Here is a 20,867-nt window from a genome sequence, read left to right on the forward strand (position 1 = left end):
AATGGACCCTTAAGCAGATGACAAAATTAGGATGTTTTTCTGTAATAATTCTGGCTGATAATACATTAATTCTGGAAAATATTTCTTAACTCTCCGTACTGTTCCTCAGTTATTACTAGGATCATTTTATGACTAAATTGACAAGTAGCCGTTGCCATTGCTCCTTTTCAAAGTAGTGTGTCCCTGCACAGCCAGATACTATGAAAGCACAGTGACAAGCTAGCCATACACAGTGACAGTCAGCTGAGCACACGCATGTAGTGGGGAGAGGGGAGAAGGGAGAAGGACTCCTAAGGCCCCCTTTCACACAAGTGAGTTTTCTGCGCGGGTGCAATGTGTGACATGAACGCATAGCACCCGCACTGAATCCTGACCCATTCATTTCAATGGGTCTGTGCTCATGAGCGTTTTTTTTCCAAGCATCAGTTCTGCATTGCATGAACAACACCGCATGTTCTGTGGATGCGATGCGTTTCACTGATGGTTGCTAAAAGATGTTGTTTGTAAACCTTCAGTTTTCTATCACGCGCGTGAAAAACGCATTGCACTCCCGTGGAAAAAAACTGAACACAATCGCAGACAAAACCGACTGAACTTGCTTGCAAAATGGTGAGTTTCACAGAACGCACCCGGACCTAATCCGCCACGCTGGTGTTTAAGAGGCCTAAGGCAGCAACTTGTCTCCTCCGAAAACAAAGGAGTCAGGTGTGCCAATCAAACATGCCTGATTATTCATCACCCGTCAGAGGAGAGTCAGGAGGCCCCACACATCAGATGGTCAGCCAAGCCTGCCGAACTCCGTGCGTTCAGCTGACAGATCTAAGGAGTATGGCCAGCTATGGTATGGTACTGTGACTGCAGAGATGGTCTGACATAGTAGAAGACTGTGTGGACACAATCCCAACCAGTAATATCCAACTGTCAATTTATTCATAAATTTCTAGGAGCAACAATAGAGGAACACACCGCATTAGCAAGTATCCATTAGATCTGGACTGAATTCTTACAAGTGGCGCCAGAGGTTTCTTACCATCATAGGCCACTTTCAGAAGAGCGTGTCCTGTGGGGAAATCATGCTCAGTGTGCGAGCGCGATTCCCCGTTATGGCCAGTGCTCGTTTCGAAGAAACACATGGCATTATACTAGTTTATAATGCTGTGTTTCTCTGCATGACCTTATACTGACAGCGTTATATCAGTATAAGTGTGCATTCACACGACTAAGGAGTTTTGCGGTCCGCACATGACCAGCGCTATATAGGAGAATGCCTAAGCTTGTCCTCGGTAACACAAGAACAGGACATGCTCTTTTTTTGCGGGGCCACGGAACAGAACAACGGATGCAGACAGCACACGGTGTGCTGTCCGCATCTTTTGCGGGCCCCTTTGAAATGAATGGGTCTGCACCCGTTTCACAAATTTGTGGAACTGATGCGGATCGATTTATACGGTCGTGTGAATGCACCCCATTTCTGTAGAAGGTCATGCAGAGACACACCGCATTATAAATCATAATGCCGCGCACTCCTGCGAAAAGAGCAGTGTCTGTAACGGCAAATCAAGCTCACACGCGGACTGTTATTTCTGCACAGGACACGCTTGTCTGAAAGAGGCTATAAGGAAATAGAGTGCAACAGACACCATGACCACTGTACCACCCAAACCTTAACACAAACTCTAACCTTGTTGTACCTACAGAAATCAAACGCTGACCCAAAATCCAATTTCTCTGTATTTTCTGTCTCTAATATGTCACCACCATTTCCCTTTACCCATAATTCCATTTATTTTCACAAGATACTGAGATACTTTCACAAGTCACTTCAAGAGCCCAAAATTTCCTACAGCGGTAACCCAACATTTAAAGGGAGTCTGTCACCACATTTGAGCAGATTAGACTGATCAAATAGCGTTATATGTGCCACCGAGAACTTAAAAACGGTACCTTTGTTGTATCTAATGGAGTTTTCTTTCAGCCAAAAATGAACTTTTAAGATTCTGTAAATGCGCCATCTCAAGTGCCCAGGGCGGCGTCTCAATCGTCCGAGCCCCAGGCAGCACCTCCTCAACGGCTCATAACCCCGCCCTCAGTGTGCCTCTGCCCACCCATTTACTCTACTCCTCTCTCCTTTTCCACTGCGCCCACTACGAATTTGACCGCGCAGCCGCAGTGGAAAAGGAGAGTAAACGGGCGGGCAGAGGCACACGGAGGGCGGGGTTATGAGCCATTGAGGAGGTGCTGCCTGGGGCTCGGACGATTGAGACGCCGCCCTGGGCACTTGAGATGGCGCATTTACAGAATCTTAAAAGTTCATTTTTGGCTGAAAGAAAACTCCATTAGATACAACAAAGGTACCGTTTTTAAGTTCTCGGTGGCACATATAACGCTATTTGATCAGTCTAATATGCTCAAATGTGGTGACAGACTCCCTTTAAGGGATGGCCCCAAAAGCCCCCATCGGTGAGGGTCCACAGGGCAAGTACCCATCACTATCAATTTTATTTTTTTATTTTTCCTTAGAGGCTGTGTCTTCTCATTGACACCAATGGAATTGTAAAGTGCATGGTCAAAATTTAGTGAAACGCTCCGATCCTCAAAAGGAACGTACTTTGGGAAAGGTCAAAGTAAATGGCCCCACCAATGATATCACAAAGTAGTAAAGACAATTAAAAAGACAAAAACGTGGATGTTGTCAGACCAAAAGCCAATAAAAAATAAATAAAAAAAAACACGTCACTTCTCCTTGACGGCAAACGTATTAATCCGGAAAATCCAGGCATAACAACCATGTAATGGCGATGTGATGTGCAACTGTAATAATCCAAAGTGCCACGATCCTGAAAATAAAGGCGGGGGCTGGTGGGGGGGAATCTTACCAAATGAAGGCCCACTTACCATGTACTTGATTGATTTCAGAGTTCTGGGACAGAATTTCATCTGCTAGTTTCTGAGCGGTCGGCAAGACCTCCGTGTGGTGAACTGTAATCAAATACTGTACAAATTTCTGCAGCTGGTCTCTGTTCATTTGAAAGAGGGTCTCTGAAATAGGAAGATGAAGCTTGACCTGATCTGGCTTACGGATACGGTATAAAGACAGCGCCACCACGTGCGCGCAATAGAAGATGTCCTTGTTCCCACAGCTGCAGGTCACTGAGGTAATCTTGCAACGGTCGAAGCTGATGGCTACATTGCAAACGGATTCCGGTTCAGACTGCGTCGCTGGCTCAGTCACTGTGCCGCTCAAATGAAAACCTTCAGGAGGGAGAGAAAAACAAAAAGTTACTATAACAGAAAAACTGCACCCAAATAGTATAGATAACTACTGCTAGACAGTGGAAAAAAATAAAAAATAAGAGGTGGGAGAGCAATAACAAACAACTGGTGATATTATAAACCAAAGATTGTTAAAGGGGCATTTCCCATTTAAGACATTGGCAGCATATTGCTAGGATGTGGATCCACACCCATATGCACAACTGGCCCCCACAAAGTGAAGAAGCGTGCACCATGTAACCGCGGTCCGCACCCTCCATTCACCGCTATGTGCATTCTGAAAATAGCAGAGCGCTCTCTCCAATTCCAGCAGTCTCATACCAGTGAAGTAAGAGATTGCTGTGTATGCGCTGTGCGCCCTCCATACCCTTCTACGGGACTTCAGAAAACCGCCAATGGCGCATGCTTGGCTATTTTCAGAAGTCCCATAGAAGTGAATGCAAAGCACCCGTGCATACTTTGTGTGCTCTCCTTCACTTTGAGGAGCCCGTTCTGGACACGGGAGCGGGTTCTAACATTGGTACACACTCCTATCCGACACTGGTGGCATACATTAGGTCCCATGTCTATTATCCCAAGGGATGCAAGTACCACAAGTAATGAACTAGACAGGTGTGAGCAGCCACAAAAATTTTTTAAAACATTTTAAAAAAAAATACATTTCCCTCTCCTCCAACCATAAGGGCCTGTTCACACGACTCATCCTTTTTAGGCCTATTAAATGGAGCTAATCAGTGAACAGACACCTGCCACAGCTGACCACGCACCAAGAAAGGACAAGCAGCTGAACGGGTTCCCACTAAAAACAATGGGAGATGGACATCACATGGCGACTGCTGGAATTTTGTTGCTTACCAAGACGCCGTGTGAACAAGCCCTTAATATTAAGGGTACCGTCACCTGTAGCAGGGAGGTGAACTTGCCACAGGATTTCCCTTTTTGCATCGTGACGTAAATGGACATGCTGCGGATGCAAAATCCTGACTGAAGGTCAAGATACGTGGATTTTGACACAGCGCGTGGATGAGATTTAAGCTGTATACGGGATCCACGTCACCATCACCCAAATTTCCACTAAAAGCGAGCACCAAACCCTATCAGTCACGACACAAATCTAAAACTGTTGCCCCCTAATAACCAATCACAGCGCAGCTTTCATTTGTCAACAGCACACTATGAGATGAAAGCGGTGCTGTGGTTGGTTGCTATGGGCAACCAAGACAGTTTCATACATTTCCCACTATGGTGGAGCAGATTAGACGCAAAGAAACTAAACGTCATACTGAAAAGGCAGCCAAGCATCCGCCATGGCCTGATGAGAGGTTGTTATGACTGTGTTAGATATGAAGTGTGTCTAGTGCTAATGGCTCCAGGCTGCGATGAGCCAAGCTAAACCAGCCAAAATGGACATCAGAAGTAGCGTACACACAGGCTCCAACCACCAAGGCCCAAAATGCTGTCAGTGAGTGAGGAGGCAGCGCCGTCCCTCAGTGCAACCAACATGAACAGTCATGTAAAATCCTTGCACAAGCAAGAAATGAATATCATACAAAGGGTTAATCAATTACACGATCGCCGTTGGCATGATTCAGGATGCTTATAATACATACATGACCATATTAAAGACCCCGACAACTTCTGACGCTGATCCCGGAATTTTCCCGAACCAGCAGCTAGGCTGCCACTACACCTTAAAGGGAACCTGTCACTGGGATTTTGTGTATAGAGCTGAGGACATGGGTTGCTAGATGGCCGCTAGCTCATCCGTAATACCCAGTCCCCACAGCTCTGTGTGCTTTTATTGTGTAAAAAACACGATTTGATACATATGCAAATTACCCTGAGATGAGTCCTGTATGTGAGATGAGTCAGGGACAGGACTCATCTCAGGTTAATTTGCATATGTATCAAATCGGGTTTTTGACACAATAAAAGCACACAGAGCTATGGGGACTGGGTATTGCGGATGTGCTAGCTGCCATCTAGCAACCCATGTCCTCAGCTCTATACCCAAAATCCCGGTGACAGGTTCCCTTTAAGTTTTTAAAGATTTTTTTTGTGACTTGCCTATTGCCAACACTTTACTGTTCTTAAATTTTCAGAGACCATTTTAGCTAACACTGCCTGTCCCAGACCAAAAAAAGTGGTCAAAAAATGGTGGCAGGTTGTGGTGGCTCACTAGCAAGTAGTTAAGGTATGGTGCGGCAAGCTCATATAGAGCGAATCACCCCACCCTCTCTTAAAAGGCAAATGTAGTAATAGAGTAATGAGTGAGCACTCATACAAAAAAAAAGGTCAAGGCATTTCAGGGAGCCAGATCAAAATTGATAAAAAAAAATAAAAATATATACAAATAAAATTATGCTAAACTTTTAAAGTGTCAACAGCTTTGGTCCCCTGCATCGGTCACCTCTGCAGCCAAGCAGTGGCCTGAATGGTTGTGTGCTTAGAAGACATGCAGCCACTAAGGCCAGTGATTGGCTGCAGCGGTCACAAGAATTATGAGCGCCACGTGACCGCTACAAGCATATTGAATATTGTATACTGCCCATATTAATTTTTGAAAGCCCCTTTAAAAAAAAAAAAAAAAAAAAATTATATACAAATGATGGTTGTGATGCCTGCAATATGGTGAGATATGAATACACCACAAGGCTGCCATTTGCAGAAAAAAATAAAAATAAATAAAAAATAAAAATTTACACACAAAACTACTTTAGCCAAAGTTGCAGCTGCAGGGAAGTGTTACACAAAAAGGTAGTGGCGTGAGGATTTATGACAAGGATCTCATATGCCAAAGAATTCCCTAAAACACAAGTCTCCCAGGAGCACGAGGCAAAGGCAGACTATAGAGCCCCTATAGAAGGTGACAATAATTGGCACTGATGGGATTACACAACGTATGCTGCTCAATATTACCCTCAGAGATGGAGTCACAAATACATTGTTTTTCCAACTCTATTCCTTCACTTTATCATAAATGTGGGAACCAACTTTTTTTTTTTATAAAACACACACACACCATTAGTGGGTTTTTTTTGGCCACCTGTGGTGTAGACACTTTTTCCTGGGCCAGATATACCAAGGTGGACATTACAGTCGTCTGTCTTGGTATAAAGTCCATGAGCGTGGCACACATCAAATTTATTACGAACCACGGGCCTCTTAATAAATTGACAGTCCATGCGCCATACGTTTAAATGTACACCAGCTATGAGCAGAGACAGATTTGAACTATCACTTAATACCAGTTCTTAGTGTAAATGATACTAAATCTGTCAGGCAGTGGGAAGACACCGCCTCCGCTAAGCAACCCCCACTTCTGCGCCAATTTTAGAATGTGGCGAGAGAAGTATAAAGTTGTAAGTTATTGCACAAATATGGCATGAGTTATAGTTTGCAACTTTTTGTTCACCACAAAGTTGCATAAACATTGATAAATGTCCTTCAGGCACATCTTACCACTAGTGCCTTCTATACGGTTTCTTCCTATATCGGCGTCATATCTGAAGGTGGGGAATGGGACCCGGGCATACCTTTATTTTCACCCAGGCAGCCCCCTTGAGGCTAGCATCAGAGCATCTCCTGCGCTATATCGTGCAGGGCACGGGCGCTTTTGTTTTCAAACACACACAGTGTGTTGGGTGATGTCACCGGCTCTGATGGGCGGGCTTTAGCGCTGCCCTAGCAGTTTTACTGGCTAGGGCAGAGCTAAATCCTGCCCATCAGCATCAGTGATGTCACCAGGGTTCCTGGCAGCCCCATGGAGAGCCCCGATACGTCACAAACTGCTCCATTGCTCATGTCAGGGGGGCTGCCGGGGTAAAAATGAAGGCATGTCCGGGTTCATCTCTGAACCCGGACAACCCCTTTAAAAAAAAAAAAAATTTTTATGGTGTATACTTCTACAATATTCACACTGGCCACTAGGCCTACAATATGTGAAGACTTCCTGTCTTGAGTAGCCATAGACACAATGGACAGGAGCAGACTCCACTGACTTCTATAGGGAGAATTTTCTAGGCCTGCTCTGTGCTGAGGTCATGAGGGAGCTGATAAGCAGTGATATTACCCATTGTGAATGATGGCTCCTGTGTTAACTATACATCGAGGTGTTACTTGTCATTGTAATTCTCCTTGTGATAATGATAAATACTGAAAAGTTACTTGCACGGGAATTCATAACCTGTTATACAACTTAGTGGCCAGTGTGAAAACTGCAGGATTGTATACATGTTTTAAATATAGATAGTGACATGGAGAAAATAGAGAAAAAACTTAGGGCCCTTTCACACTTGCGTTGTCCGGATCCGGCGTGTCCTCCACTTGCCGGAGGTACACGCCGGATCCGGAAAAACGCAAGTGTACGGAAAGCATTTGAAGACGAATCCGTCTTCAAAATGCTTTCAGTGTTACTATGGCAGCCAGGACGCTATTAAAGTCCTGGTTGCCATTGTAGTAGCGGGGAGCGGCATACTTACAGTCCGTGCGTCTCCCGGGGCGCTCCAGAATGACGTCAGAGCGCCCCAGGCACATGGATGACGTGTACATGCGATCACGTCATCCATGCGCCTGGGGCGCCCTGACGTCACTCTGGAGCGCCCCGGGAGCCGCACGGACTGTAAGTATGCTGCTCCCCCGCTCCCTGCTACACTTTACCATGGCTGCCAGGACTTTAGCGTCCCGGCAGCCATGGTAACCATTCAGAAAAAGCTAAATGTCGTATCCGGCAATGCGCCGAAACAACGTTTAGCTTAAGGCCGGATCCGGATCAATGCCTTTCAATGGGCATTCATTCCGGATCCGGCCTTGCGGCAAGTGTTCAGGATTTTAGGCCGGAGCAAAAAGTACTGCATGCTGCGGTATTTTCTCCGGCCAAAAAACGTTCCGTTCCGGAACGGAAGACATCCTGATGCATCCTGAACGGATTTCTCTCCATTCAGAATGCATTAGGATAATCCTGATCAGGATTGTTCCGGCATAGAGCCCCGACGACGGAACTCTATGCCGGAACCGGCCAACGCAAGTGTGAAAGGGCCCTAAAATCCTAAATAAAATGTTGCAGAAAAACACTAGCAAAAATTCCAATAGCGTAAAAGGCAGTATGTCAAAAAACAAACGTTCTATACAGCAGGAAATTCTTCCCCGTGTAATGAAAGCTGCAGTGAACAGCAGACTTTCTGCGTGCACAAAGCACAACCCTCCATTTCCCCATTTCCGTCACAACATCTTACAAGAAAGACATGAAGCGGCTTCAAACCCTCCCAAAGGACAGGAGCATTAAAGAGGGGAAGTTACTAGTTACTCCTTTAGGGATGACTTGGTAGGAATACCCAGATGGAGGCAGCGAGGGATCGGAAAGGACATCCGAGATTCCTGGTGAAACCGTAGAGATCCTTAGAGTTCCCCCTCCAAGGGTCTCAGCTAACAGGCTAAGGTTTCATCCAACAACTCGGGATTACACGGCTTCAGTCCTGAAACACAATCTATTTTTTGCTGCCGCTGTGAGACGTTAACCTTATTTTTGACTCAAAATCAGATTAGTCTGTTCTTAAGGGCCAGGGGGGAAAGGAAAGGGGGGGGGGTGTCAGATATCAAGACATCATACATATCACATACTGGCACATGGACAATATCAAAACTGGAGTAGGGTCTGCAAAAAATAAGCCTCTTGTAAAAAGCACCTACCCAAGTTTCCAAATACAAGAGTACTGGTAAAAGGTAAAAGATATACAGACCTTGGAAATGCCATCATTATGATAATGGAGGACATTTGAGCACAAGACTGCATAAAATAAAAGAAAAACTACTAAAATCAAGAAAACACACCACCATGACAACACTGTCAGATGTGGCCTGTGATGCTGAAGCATTTCCCTAATTTATTCTGCACAGGGGGCCGGAGACCTCTCGGGGGAAGCCAGCTCAATGAGATTACAGCATCAGGGCATGCTCTTTGAAATGCAGATTTCTGCTGGAGGAATGGAGGCCAAATCCCATTTTCTTCATGTGCATAGAAAACCAGCCTAGTAAACCGAACAGTTACTATAGGCCTATCTATGAGGAAAAAGAAACCCACAAAAACAGCGTACAGAAAGGTTTGAGAGATGAAAAATGGCAAATGGTTTATGTTATCTTCTCTGGATTCAGATGAAACCAGATTGAAAATTAAGTATGATGCTCAATGTCTGGGATAAAATTTTAGATCAAAAGGAAGGGGGGGGGGGGGAATATAAAAAAAATAAAAATAAAAATTATCGCAGCTGCTGGTTCAATGCTTACGTCACCTTTTGTCTTAACTTCCCAGTCGCAGCTCGACACACAGGAAAGAAGATGTGAGCTCAGCCATCACAGGCAGAAGCAACAACATTCCTCAGCAAGCGATTGGCTGAGCAGGCATCACTTCCAGAGGGTGGACCTGGGACCAGGAACGAGACCAACAGGGACCCAGGGTGTATTGGAATAGCAGTAGTGGTGGATCAGTGAGGTTAATAATTCTTGTTTTCATATCATTTTTCCCCTTACCTAAAAATAAATGTTTCCTACTGGACAACCCCATTCAAAGTAGAAACCGCATGTCCCCCCCCCCCCCCAAAATTAAAGTTCTGCAACTCAAACTGTATGGAGTCATACAATACTCAAGTGTAAGAGCCACGAGTTTCTAGAGTGGACCATCGACTGATATTTGTCCTGGATCCAACCCTACAAGTACTTAATAAAAAAAAAAAAAAAAAAAAAAAACACGTCCTTCTAAATGATATCCGACATACAGAAGAGTCCAGCAGCCTGCAGAGCTGAATTTGCACCCTCCAGTTCAGCAGAGATAGGACACTGCACAAAGCCTAGATTTAAAAGCAACAAGTTCTCAACGCTTCCTACAGCAGTAACAGATGTCCTCCGATAAACGTAGTGACTAAATTATTCGAATCCAGGACACAATATGGTTAAAAAGGTAAAAACATAGTAAAGAAACCACAAAACAATCCTTAGTCTGAGGACACGTCAGAGTCTTAGTTCATCACCTAACCAGTTATGCTAATGAAAACCTACTATTGTCATGACTAGTCCCACCCTACAGAGCGGGGGGACCTGGATTACACAATGGCATTCCTTTATTATGCTATGATGGCCTAACGGGCTTACTAATTAAACAAAGCAACCTTAAACCTAAACTAAAAAGGACTTTGCTGCTCTCATTAGTTTGCAAATGAGTTACAAACTCAGTTTAGCACCTGTAAATGGGGAACCCACCGACAGATCTCCCAGGACCTAAAACAGAAGACAAAGCCTCTGAGATGGTGACACTGCCAAGTCCCCAAATGCTATACCAATCCTCATTGTAAAATTAACATATCCGAAAATAAATCAAGTTATTTTTTTACTAACGATTATGTAAATTTGTCATTGAAAAATATACAGTTAAAAAATAAAAATTGGCAGTTTTCACTCTGACCACTGAGACTTATACTAGGCAGATACTTTGTTCTGTAAAGATCATAACTCAGAAGGCATCTTATTATAGGCAGAATTTCTAACAGGTGACACCTAGATATAAATCACAGGACACACCATTAATACATGACCGCCACAGCTCGCCTCGTCCCCCTCAGTGAACATGACATCTGCCCAGGTCACAGACCATGCCCACCACAATTTTCCACAGAAGTCAATGTCTCATCTACAGGTTCCTATGGTCAATGTGGCTGCTGAACTGCTGTTGAGAGAAGGGGAGCAGAAAACCAAAAACGAAGTGATAGCACCTCTAGTGACCTTTAGGAAAAATACAAAATGGTTCAGGCCTTGACACCAAGAACATCCAATCCGAATAACTGTCCCATTTTTGGCGTGAAAACATCATAGAGCCCATCTCCGAGACAACCCCTTTCAAAATGCGACTCCAGGGCAATTAGAACAGCTTGCAAACATGGCAGGGAAAATATAGTATTACACGGTGGCCATCCTTATAATACAAGGAAGGACAGCTCGGATACACCAGAATGGGAGGAATTCTTAAAGACTCCTCCATTTCTGGCGAGGAAGATCCCTGAGCAGGGGGGCACTCCTCTGATGTCCATATGCATAGCTGACAACTATCCCAAATTTGCCAAGACAGAGCGTCCCTGATTTTTCGTGAAATGGGTGGGGTTAACAAACACAGCCTATAAGTGGGTGTTTCTGGGCAGGTTTGGGGGGCACTCCTGGGGGCAGGCTTATAGGCCCTGATTTTACCAACTGAAATGTTGGCAAGTATGTGTATGTCCTAACAGGCCCCATGGACTGGGTGGTTTTCATAAAAGTCACCTGAAAATTACTTATTTGACACAATACTGAGCTGAAAGCAAGACATACCTAAAAAGAACTATGCTTACAGGCCAAAAGCCTGAGGCTGCACTACTACGAATCTCATGACAACATTTTCTGTTCTCGTTCCAGTCAACACTGAACACATACCTGGTCTCCATGTGCAACTGTCAGGAAACCTCATCACAGGACTTCTCAGTAGGGCAGCCTTTGGTTCATGTGAAAAGCAGGCCCAGAGCCTAACAAATATATCTACTCCATCCAAAAAAATAAAAAAAGAAATAAAGGGGCAAAACAATCAAGCACAGAGTGCATCCACAAGGAGACTCGTCATTTCTATTACACAGCTAGACTCTCCCTTCTATGCCCGCATCAGTCTTGGCAGCCGGGCCGTTTCCGAGCTGCTCACCAATCTAAACACCTGCTTGTTTGTGTAAAGCTCTCATTTGAATACGAACTAACAGATGAGCGGCGCTTTACGATTTTCACCCCCTACGAGTGTGGAAATGCCTCCCCATTAAGAAGCACATCGCTCTACACCCCGCTGTTTTTACTTGCTGCAGTGCTCCCGGCCTGTACTCCAGCAACCTCCCTCTTGGTCTCTTATGGACCATTCTGCTGAAATTAGCTATTCATTACATGTGAAGGAGTAGCAGATTGAGCACGGCCCTGCTGAGAGAGCCGCTTCTTTACATGTCAATTCCTGAACAAAAGCATCTGCTACCTTCCCGATATGTATATTTAATGCCACTGCATAATGGGCAAAATGATGGGCTGCGCTTTGGTTGTTTGCTCAGCTGTAATGTACTCTTGTCTGGAATTGCTTTAAAATGGATCCCACTGAAATTTGGAACATTTATTAGCCCGCGTCTGCAGACAAAATTGCAGAATCTTAGCCTGCATCCTTAGGCCATAAAGAAAAAGGGGGGGGGGGATTTCCTTATGGGTAAAAATAGAGTAGAAGAAACTCACTAATGATAAAGTGATGCATATCAGACCACAATTGCAATGTTTTATTTTTTTTCAGGAAAAGCCACAGTGTTGTACGTCGCATTCAAAGATTCAAGTTCCGAAAGGTCAAATAGGGTAAGGCAGGCGATCAACAGGTCTACTGCATTCTCCGATTTAGGGATCAATGCGAGGTGCAGAAAATCTGCACCAAAAATGCACGAAAGACGCACATAAATCTGCACTATTTATCATGCTTTTAGTGCATTTTCCACAGATCTCAACTATTGATATACTGCAGATTTCAAAATCTGCATGGCAGGTTAACTTCTGCACTTGAAAAAAGGCAAAGTGCTCATGAGATTTGTCTAATCTCACACACTTTGCTGGTACTGGACTATGCTGTGGTTTTTCAGAGCAGAGAGAGGGAAGGGGGGAGAAGAGAAGAGACCCTAAAACTGCCCTCTACTGGGTCATCCGGAGCTAGCCATATGTCTAGAATATTGCACTACGGCACACAGCCACTTTAACCATAGAGTTGGCAAGCATGAAGGTTACGGTACAAAGTTCTTGAAGACACTATAGGCTTGTTCCTGGGTATGAATTTGCCTGTAGTAGAAAAGGTTCGACCAGGTTTGGGCACCATGCTCTACACATTGACCTTTTTGGATTGAGCTAGCTCAACAAAACTAACTTTACCCAATTACGTCCTGCAAACAAGGGAATTAAGATGGAGTTGGGAGACCTGCTGCCAAGTTCTCTAAAAAGAAGCTGATGTCTGCAGCCTACACCACTTACCAATGACTCAGAACAGGCAAAATAAACCATCTGAGCCAAGAGAAAGAAAATCAATGTGAGGAGGTACACAAACAGCGATACCTCAATAGGTTATCAGTCTATGAAGTCCAACATCTACTCCAAAAGCTAGTAAGGGTGGTATCAGACTGCCCTATGTTCAGGCAGTCTAAACGCTGATGGACGGCAACACATCCATCAGGGCTTGTTTGACTACATGTGCCAATGCAAAGTGAATGTGGGAACGACTGCTACAGCCATCTTTCCTCCCCCATTCTGTTCTATTGATTATCTGCAGCACACCCCTGATTACACAAAAGATTAGATGAATAGGAAATAAATTAATAGCTGAGAAGAAATTCTGTCACAGGTCAGATGTAGATTAATACAAGACAGATGGCAATTTTAAAAAAGTGGCGTCTTATACAGGCACGTGACAATTCTACGACACTGAAGTTCTCGTCTAAAGTTTGTCCACCAAGGAGAACAATTGTGGAAAAAGCCCCTGGTAACATCTCACTACTCATCTGTGAACTCCGTTAAACACAGACCTTCATAGGCCTGGCTTTCTGCATCCTCCCAACAGATCAATATATTGCAAGCAAGGAAAGTATGTACACACGATTGTCATGCCTCAGAATTCCTAACCACAATGTGATACAACCAGGAAGAGCACACCTCTCCACAATCAATGTAGGACTTCAGGCAGTATATACACCACAGGAAACCTGGGCCTTCAATAGCGATAAGATAATTAACATCTCCATAACTGCAACTCATCTTTTGACAATACGATTCTTTCATTGATTACAACCACAAGCAACAGGTCTCTTGGAAACAGAAGCAGCAACATGGATGGCAAATTGAGGCACTCTGCCCTACGGCAAGTCTCTTTAGGCAAGAAAGGGAGTAAAGGCTCCCTGGAGTGAAAGTGCTCTACTGTTGAATCAGGAAAAAATACAAATAAAAAATTATAATGTTAGTAATCACTGATCCAAGTTCTTCCTCTGGCTTCTGAAGAGGTCCAAATGGCTCCTAGAGTATACAATAGTTTGTCAAAGGTTCGGAAGCTGGCCAAGTTTAAGGACACATGCAGATGGCCCTACTGGGTAGTCATAGTACCGTACCAACAGTTCTCAAATTATCTGAAAGGCTGTCTTTGTGCAAGTCACATCAAAAGGACAATGATGGACCAATACCAGCGAATATATAATCATCTACTCAGTTTGACTTGCTTCCGACTTACGCCAGCCACACACATTTAGCAGCTGTTGGGGAGTCGGGAGGAATAGCTGTGGGCTAAATGAGTTTTCGTCCAAGACTTGCAGTCATACATTATCTTGAGGGTTGTAGGCATCTAGCACCACAAAACACAAGGGCCTGAAGAAGATGTCTACCATTGGTAATGTAAAGACTGCACAATATAAAATTGTCAAGTAAAGGTCTTACCAAAATCATCTACCTAGATTCTACCAATATGTAGTGGCCAAAACACTAAAAAGCTCAGATCTACACACAAAACCTCCATCTAAGGAGCCTCCAAATTAACCATTACGTGCATGCTCCTTCTGAAAGATTCCTCCAGGTCAGTGCCAAGCCCACGGCCCAAAATGTAGACTCATTTCGACAAGTTATCCAAGAGCAAATTCCTTGACCATCAGATCAGCAGACTGGAAAGGATTCTTACTGGAATCAGACAGGAATATTTTCAGAGTGAAGCAAATGGGTAAAAGGGTGTTAAAAAATGTATTACGCTGTTTAGGTCAGGCAATCTCGGCCTGGGTTTTAGGCTCTCATGTGAAATAATCTGATCATCCCTTGCAAATGTCCACAGGAACACAGGATGAGAAGTACGTGGATGGATCAGTTCGAGCAATGTCATCAGTCTCGTCCTGCTGCAACCCCCTCCCCCCGAACCACAAGCATTGAAGGTAAGGTTTAAAAGCGCCATCAGCAATGTCTACAGAGAAGTGACTCAGCCTTTTAAAGCCGGAAACATGGGAAAATACAGGAATTAGCAGCCAGACAAAGCGTGCATTCACAAATAGATTTCAGGACAAACTTCCTTACATTGTATTTCAGCCATCATTTCTCACACTAGAATTGAGTGCACTCACAGGCTAAATGACTCATTTTAATCAAACTTGCCCCATACTCCTACCCACAAATGGTAGTAGACCAGGTGCGTTATATTACTAGTAGACCCTCATTTAATCACATAATATATTAAAAAGATACTCAATAGTTTGCACCTGAGTATACGGCTGGTTTCCATTTTACCTAAATGTGACCATGCTTGACCTTGCAGACACAAGGTGTGTGGTCTATTGAAATTATCTATGACAGAAAATGAGTGTGCATGCTTTGCTCGAGGCAGGGGCCTCTACAGACACAGCTGCACACCATTCCTATGGACACAAGAGACCTACACATGGGTACCCCCTGCCTGCACCTAAAATTAAGTTAGCCGACAAACATGTGGATCAAAGAATCATTAAGCAAGCTTATTTATGAAACATGTTCTCAACCCCTCCGAGGGCCGGCCACCTGTTTGGGACTGACTTGCGGATGTAGGTGGTCATTCTACTGCAGTATCGGGTGACACATCTACTAGTCACAATGAGAGGTGCCCTGAGGGGTCTGAAATATATGGTCTAGTCACATTATGACCATTTCATACTTTCGATGTCTAGCGTATAGCTCATGAAGGAAGTCCCATGTGACGAGCTGGCTTGGGTAGGTATATAAGGTTGCGACAGACTGTCGGCACACATATCCCTTGTTGTTGTGGTCATAGGTAAAAAGGGATCATGGAAAATCTGTCATGAAGGTGCAAGAGGGCAGCATGGACGATACAGTGAAGCAGCTCACCACCAAAATGAACCAGGGGGGTACCAGACGTGTGTCCAGTGAACCCTACTGCGTATGGGGCTCCAAAGCAGACGGATGTCACTGCACCTCTGCTAATAATGTCGCATCAGGATTCAATTTTTGAGCCAATATCGGAATTTGACCTCCGCTGATTGACACAGTGCAGAGTAGACAATTGAACAGTGGGGGTGCCAGGAGTTGACCCCCACAGATCTGATCTTCAGGATAGATCCATAAATCTTTAAGGCTGGGCATCAGTAGAGGTCAATGGTAATTTGTTGAAGTCCTTTAAACTTTATTTTCTTCACAAGCTGCAATTTTTGTTCCACTAGCTGAAAAAAAAAAAAAAAAACGAAAACGAAGTGCATACTGGAAAATATTACTATGCAAGGGGGAGCAGACACCAACTAAACAGCTCTTTGTGGGTTTTTGAATAGGACGGCCTTAATTATACCAGGTCTGATCAGCTCCAGCATTCGCTTTTAAGTGTCTATACTTATGATGCAGTGGTTGTTAAGGAGGCTCAGTATCGGCAAGAACATCTGGGGTGCAGACTTCCTTCCTGTGCTCCCTGGCAACACGCCTGAAAGTGAAAGATCCAGTATCCTCTTGATTATAAAGCATAAAACCACTCCCAGAAGCCTCGGCATTCAAAACAAGGCCAAGTGCAGAAGGAAGGGAAAAACACAACACCCTTCTCCTCCGATTCTTCCAATTAAGCCACTAGAGTGAAGAGCAATTCCATAGCCCGGCTCTTAGCAACATCAGATCTGAGGCCCTTCGAGAAGGTGGTGGTGGTGGGGGGGCAACCCACACACGTTCCTTTTTTAGCAAAATAAAAATGGGTGCAAATTGAAGACCACCGCAAGCACACAGGAGCCGGGCGACGCCGACATATCTATCCCCACATTTAATATTACAGAGGCAGTTTAAATGCTTTCAGCTGTCTCCAAAGGCTAAATATGAAAGCCGCAGCTGCCGCCTCTGTACACGTCTACAAAGTGGTGAGCTGGTACGAGGCTCAGTCTTCCAGCGAGATGCTCCTGCCAGAAACCATTAGCTGGTCATTAACCTATTAAAAGATGAAAGGGAAGGCAAGAAACACAACATAAAGCCTCTCCTACAGCACTCAGTTCACTGGGGGGCGATGATACCTACACCTATAATAGCCTGCATTATCACTAGCCTGGCAATATGGTTGCACAGTGTACATAGAGTGTTTGACAGGGCTGCTCTTGTCCACGGGTATAAATTGTGTGAATGGGGCGGAGCAGCAATACCCGGAACACCAGGGACCAGTATGGTGCAGTTTCTGGGAAAAATAGGCCCTTTTTCAAATCATACAACCCACTAGAGCAGGCATGCCCAACCTGTGAGACCTCCAGCTGTTACAAAACTACAACTCCCAGCATGCCTGGATAGCCTACAGCTATTATGGTATGCTGAGAGTTGTAGTTTTGCAACAGCTGGAGGGCAACAAGTTGAGCATCCCTGCCCTAAAAAGTAGGTTCAAACTTCAGACACTAAAAATTTATGTCAAAAATTCAACTTTTATTTGCTGCTGAATCCTCAGACTCAGATTTCTGTTGCAGATTTGTAGTCTGAAAGCCGTGGACCTGACCATGGTTTATCCCAGGGATTCCCAACCTGCGGCCTTCCAGCTGTTGTAAAACTATAACTCCCAGCATGCTCAGACAGGCTATAGCAGGGCATAGTGGGAAGTTGGGCATCCCTGGTTTATCCTAATCAATGGGGCTAAACTGCACCTAAAAAAGGGTAAATGTCCCTTCTTGATGCAGCATTGAAATGAACAGCAGGGCAAAATTCCCATTGGAACCATGAGAAACAGTCGATCTTCAGACGGGAGTGCTCACTGCGGAAGCTGCATTTCTCGTTACGGACACTGCTCGCCTGGAGTAGATTTGCAGCATTGTAATGATGTGAATCCTTCCTGGCCATGTCTACTGAACTGTAGTTACGGCACTATGTGACTACGGTTCCGCAGACTTACGACCAGGAAGGAACTCCCATCATAAATTAGGATGTTGCGAATCCACTCCAGATGAGCAGCGTCCGTAATGGGAAACTCCGCTCCCATACGGAGCGCGTTTCCCGTAATGAATTATAGCGTATTCAAATTGTATGGCTCAGTGCTGTAAGAAAAAAAAAAAAAAAAAAAAAAAAAAAAAAACTTGCAGAATCTGGCATGGCTGCAGTGTTTACAGGCGAACCACACTAACGCATTTCATCTGTAAAACTACAGCCGCACCAAAAACGTTATCTCCATGCCAAGCTTCTCTGCTCATGACAACGTCCTCAACATTTGCGCATTGAAAAAAGGGCCATTCATTTAACCATGTCCTCTAGCTCTAACATGTTATTCACGTGGCTACACCACAACCCAGCGACTGGAAGAGAAAAAAAAAAGTAAAAAAATAAAAATAAGATGAGGAAGGGAGGGCAGGAGAGCCACCCACAACAGCAGTGGCGGCTGCAGCAGGCACCTCCCCGCCGCACTGTCAGTCTGGCCTGGCCCTCAGCTGAACTGCTGGCGCTGACGTCAGCTGGCGACTGAGGCAGCATTCCTAAACAGTTCAGACAAACCCACTTGTGGGAAGCTTAGAAAGCCCTCAGCTGTAGTGAAGAAAGCAAAGGCTTGGCTGGGAGCCAGACTACTGAGCTCAGCATTTTGTAATGCACTTCCTTTTTACTTAACAGCTTGCATAATGCCTCAGCCAATCCACCTTTAACCCCTTCTCCGCAACTAGTCGGCTGGGAGGGAGAGAGGAGAGCCGGGGCGGGGGGGATGGGGCGGAGGAAAACTCTGGACAGGGCAATGTTCTACTCTGGAAAACAGTCAAGCCTTAAGAGCACAGTATACAAATTTGCTACGGTGGAAAAAAAAAAAAAAAAAAAAAAGAAAAAAAAAAAAGGGAAATATATAATTTATACAATACTCAAGAGCAGCAGTTTTCTTAAAATTTTCCAAAACCAGTTCCAATTAAAAAAATAAATTATAAAATGAAATAATTATATTCTATACATGCACGCAGTAATTTACTACCTCCAATACAGCCAATTTATCGCTTTTTGGATTTGAGGACATAGTTTACTTTAGGCCACATATCGTAGGCACCACTGCACCATTTTGGGTAAGGAATCGTACCGGTAAATGGTAGCTTTATAACGTTTACACAGACAAATGATAGGGGCAATTTTGGAGAGGCATTCCTAGGAATGCTCATTCCCAATAATTGCCCCAATGATATCACCTGCTGCACAGAAACCATGATGAAAGTATATGGGGACAAGCTTGTTCCCATGCAGCAGAGGTGATAACAGCATGAAAGTACAGCTCTCACCTCCTGTAATAAGCAGGCAATTATTGGGAACAAACATGCATGCTGCAAATATAAAAATAGGGTCAATTCACATGAAAACTGCACCAAACAATGGCGCCATGGCTTGCAGCCAAGAGCAGCGCAAACTCTACGCGTGTCCATACTCTTAAAAAGGACTCTGCACCAGATAAGCGACCAGTGTCTAAACAACTGGGGGTCCGACAGCTGGACCCAAGGATCATGAGAATGGGCGGCCTTGGTGGAAGACAGCAGTCTCCGAACTGCATTACACACTCGCCAGCAGCAACGTTCTGTTGAATAGGCCAACAGCAGCCATGCACAACCGCCACTCAACTCAATGGTGGGGTAACACTGGACCCCTATTCTCATGATGTGGGGGAAGGGGGGGGGCAGAGGTCAGACATTTGTACAGAGCGCATCATGCTTCTGAAGAGCGGAATTTGTAGCAGAATTTCAAGGTCTACCCTGGATTCGTCAAAGGATTCAAAACAGATAATGCCCAGTTATGGACAAAAGCCAAGACACCAGTGTGAACAGGGCCATGCCCTATGAGCGGGCATAGAGTTGCTCTATAACTTACAAGTGACAGCGCACACAATACACACATAGTATACAGCCGCTGACTAGCACGCTGCAGCCTGAACTCACGTAGCTCCTATGTCCTTACCCTGCCAGGGGAAAGCAGATCCAAGGCTAAAGATAGGATGGGTGTTAGCCGTGGATCTCGCACTACTCGGCACAGCGCCAAACACAATCACAGCACATTTCTGTTTTTTTCCACATAGCGACACAAGGAGCGTGACGTGAGCAGACTTGTACTGTACTACTATGCAGTTTGTATATTGGAAGGTCCACAGAAATCTCATTAGATGCTGGCCAAATACACAAAGGTTAAAGGGATAAAAGTAAGTCCATCACCCATGGTATCACCGCGGAGCTCGCATGTCAATTGCCACAGGTGTGATAATCCCCTCATAATACAGATCAGGGCTTATAGCCAGAAGATTAACATGACAGCTAGGGGTCCAGGCCTACAGAGCCGAGGCCACCAATGCATCCTACACCACTTATTAAAAGGAGGTGGTCCTCAGGACAGGCCATTAAAAAGGAGTTTCCAGGATTAGAAAAACATGGCTGCCCAACCACACGTGTATGGAGGAGTCTGGAGAAATTGCCTTCGGCCAAGTGCTCATTCCACATTCCACTATAGTATGATGAAGAGCTTTACTCCCTTAGTGGTTAAAGAGATCCGGTCACCAGAAGACAGTGCAATCTGCAGGCAGCATGTTCTAGAGCAGGAGGAACTGAGCAGATATG

General features: G+C 44.7%; 1 protein-coding gene across 1 annotated transcript in view; it reads right to left on the reverse strand.

The window, feature by feature from the left end:
* ZSWIM6 (zinc finger SWIM-type containing 6) overlaps window positions 1-20,867 on the reverse strand; it is a 100,905-nt gene that overhangs the window by 57,531 nt on the left and 22,507 nt on the right. Inside the window, exon 2 of the mRNA XM_044276165.1 lies at window positions 2,896-3,252. Within this exon, the coding sequence (XP_044132100.1) occupies window positions 2,896-3,252 (357 nt within the window). The remainder of the gene's footprint in view (window positions 1-2,895; window positions 3,253-20,867) is intronic.

This window comes from Bufo gargarizans, chromosome 1, assembly GCF_014858855.1.
Source record: "Bufo gargarizans isolate SCDJY-AF-19 chromosome 1, ASM1485885v1, whole genome shotgun sequence".
In the NCBI taxonomy this organism is placed as follows: Eukaryota; Metazoa; Chordata; class Amphibia; order Anura; family Bufonidae; genus Bufo; species Bufo gargarizans.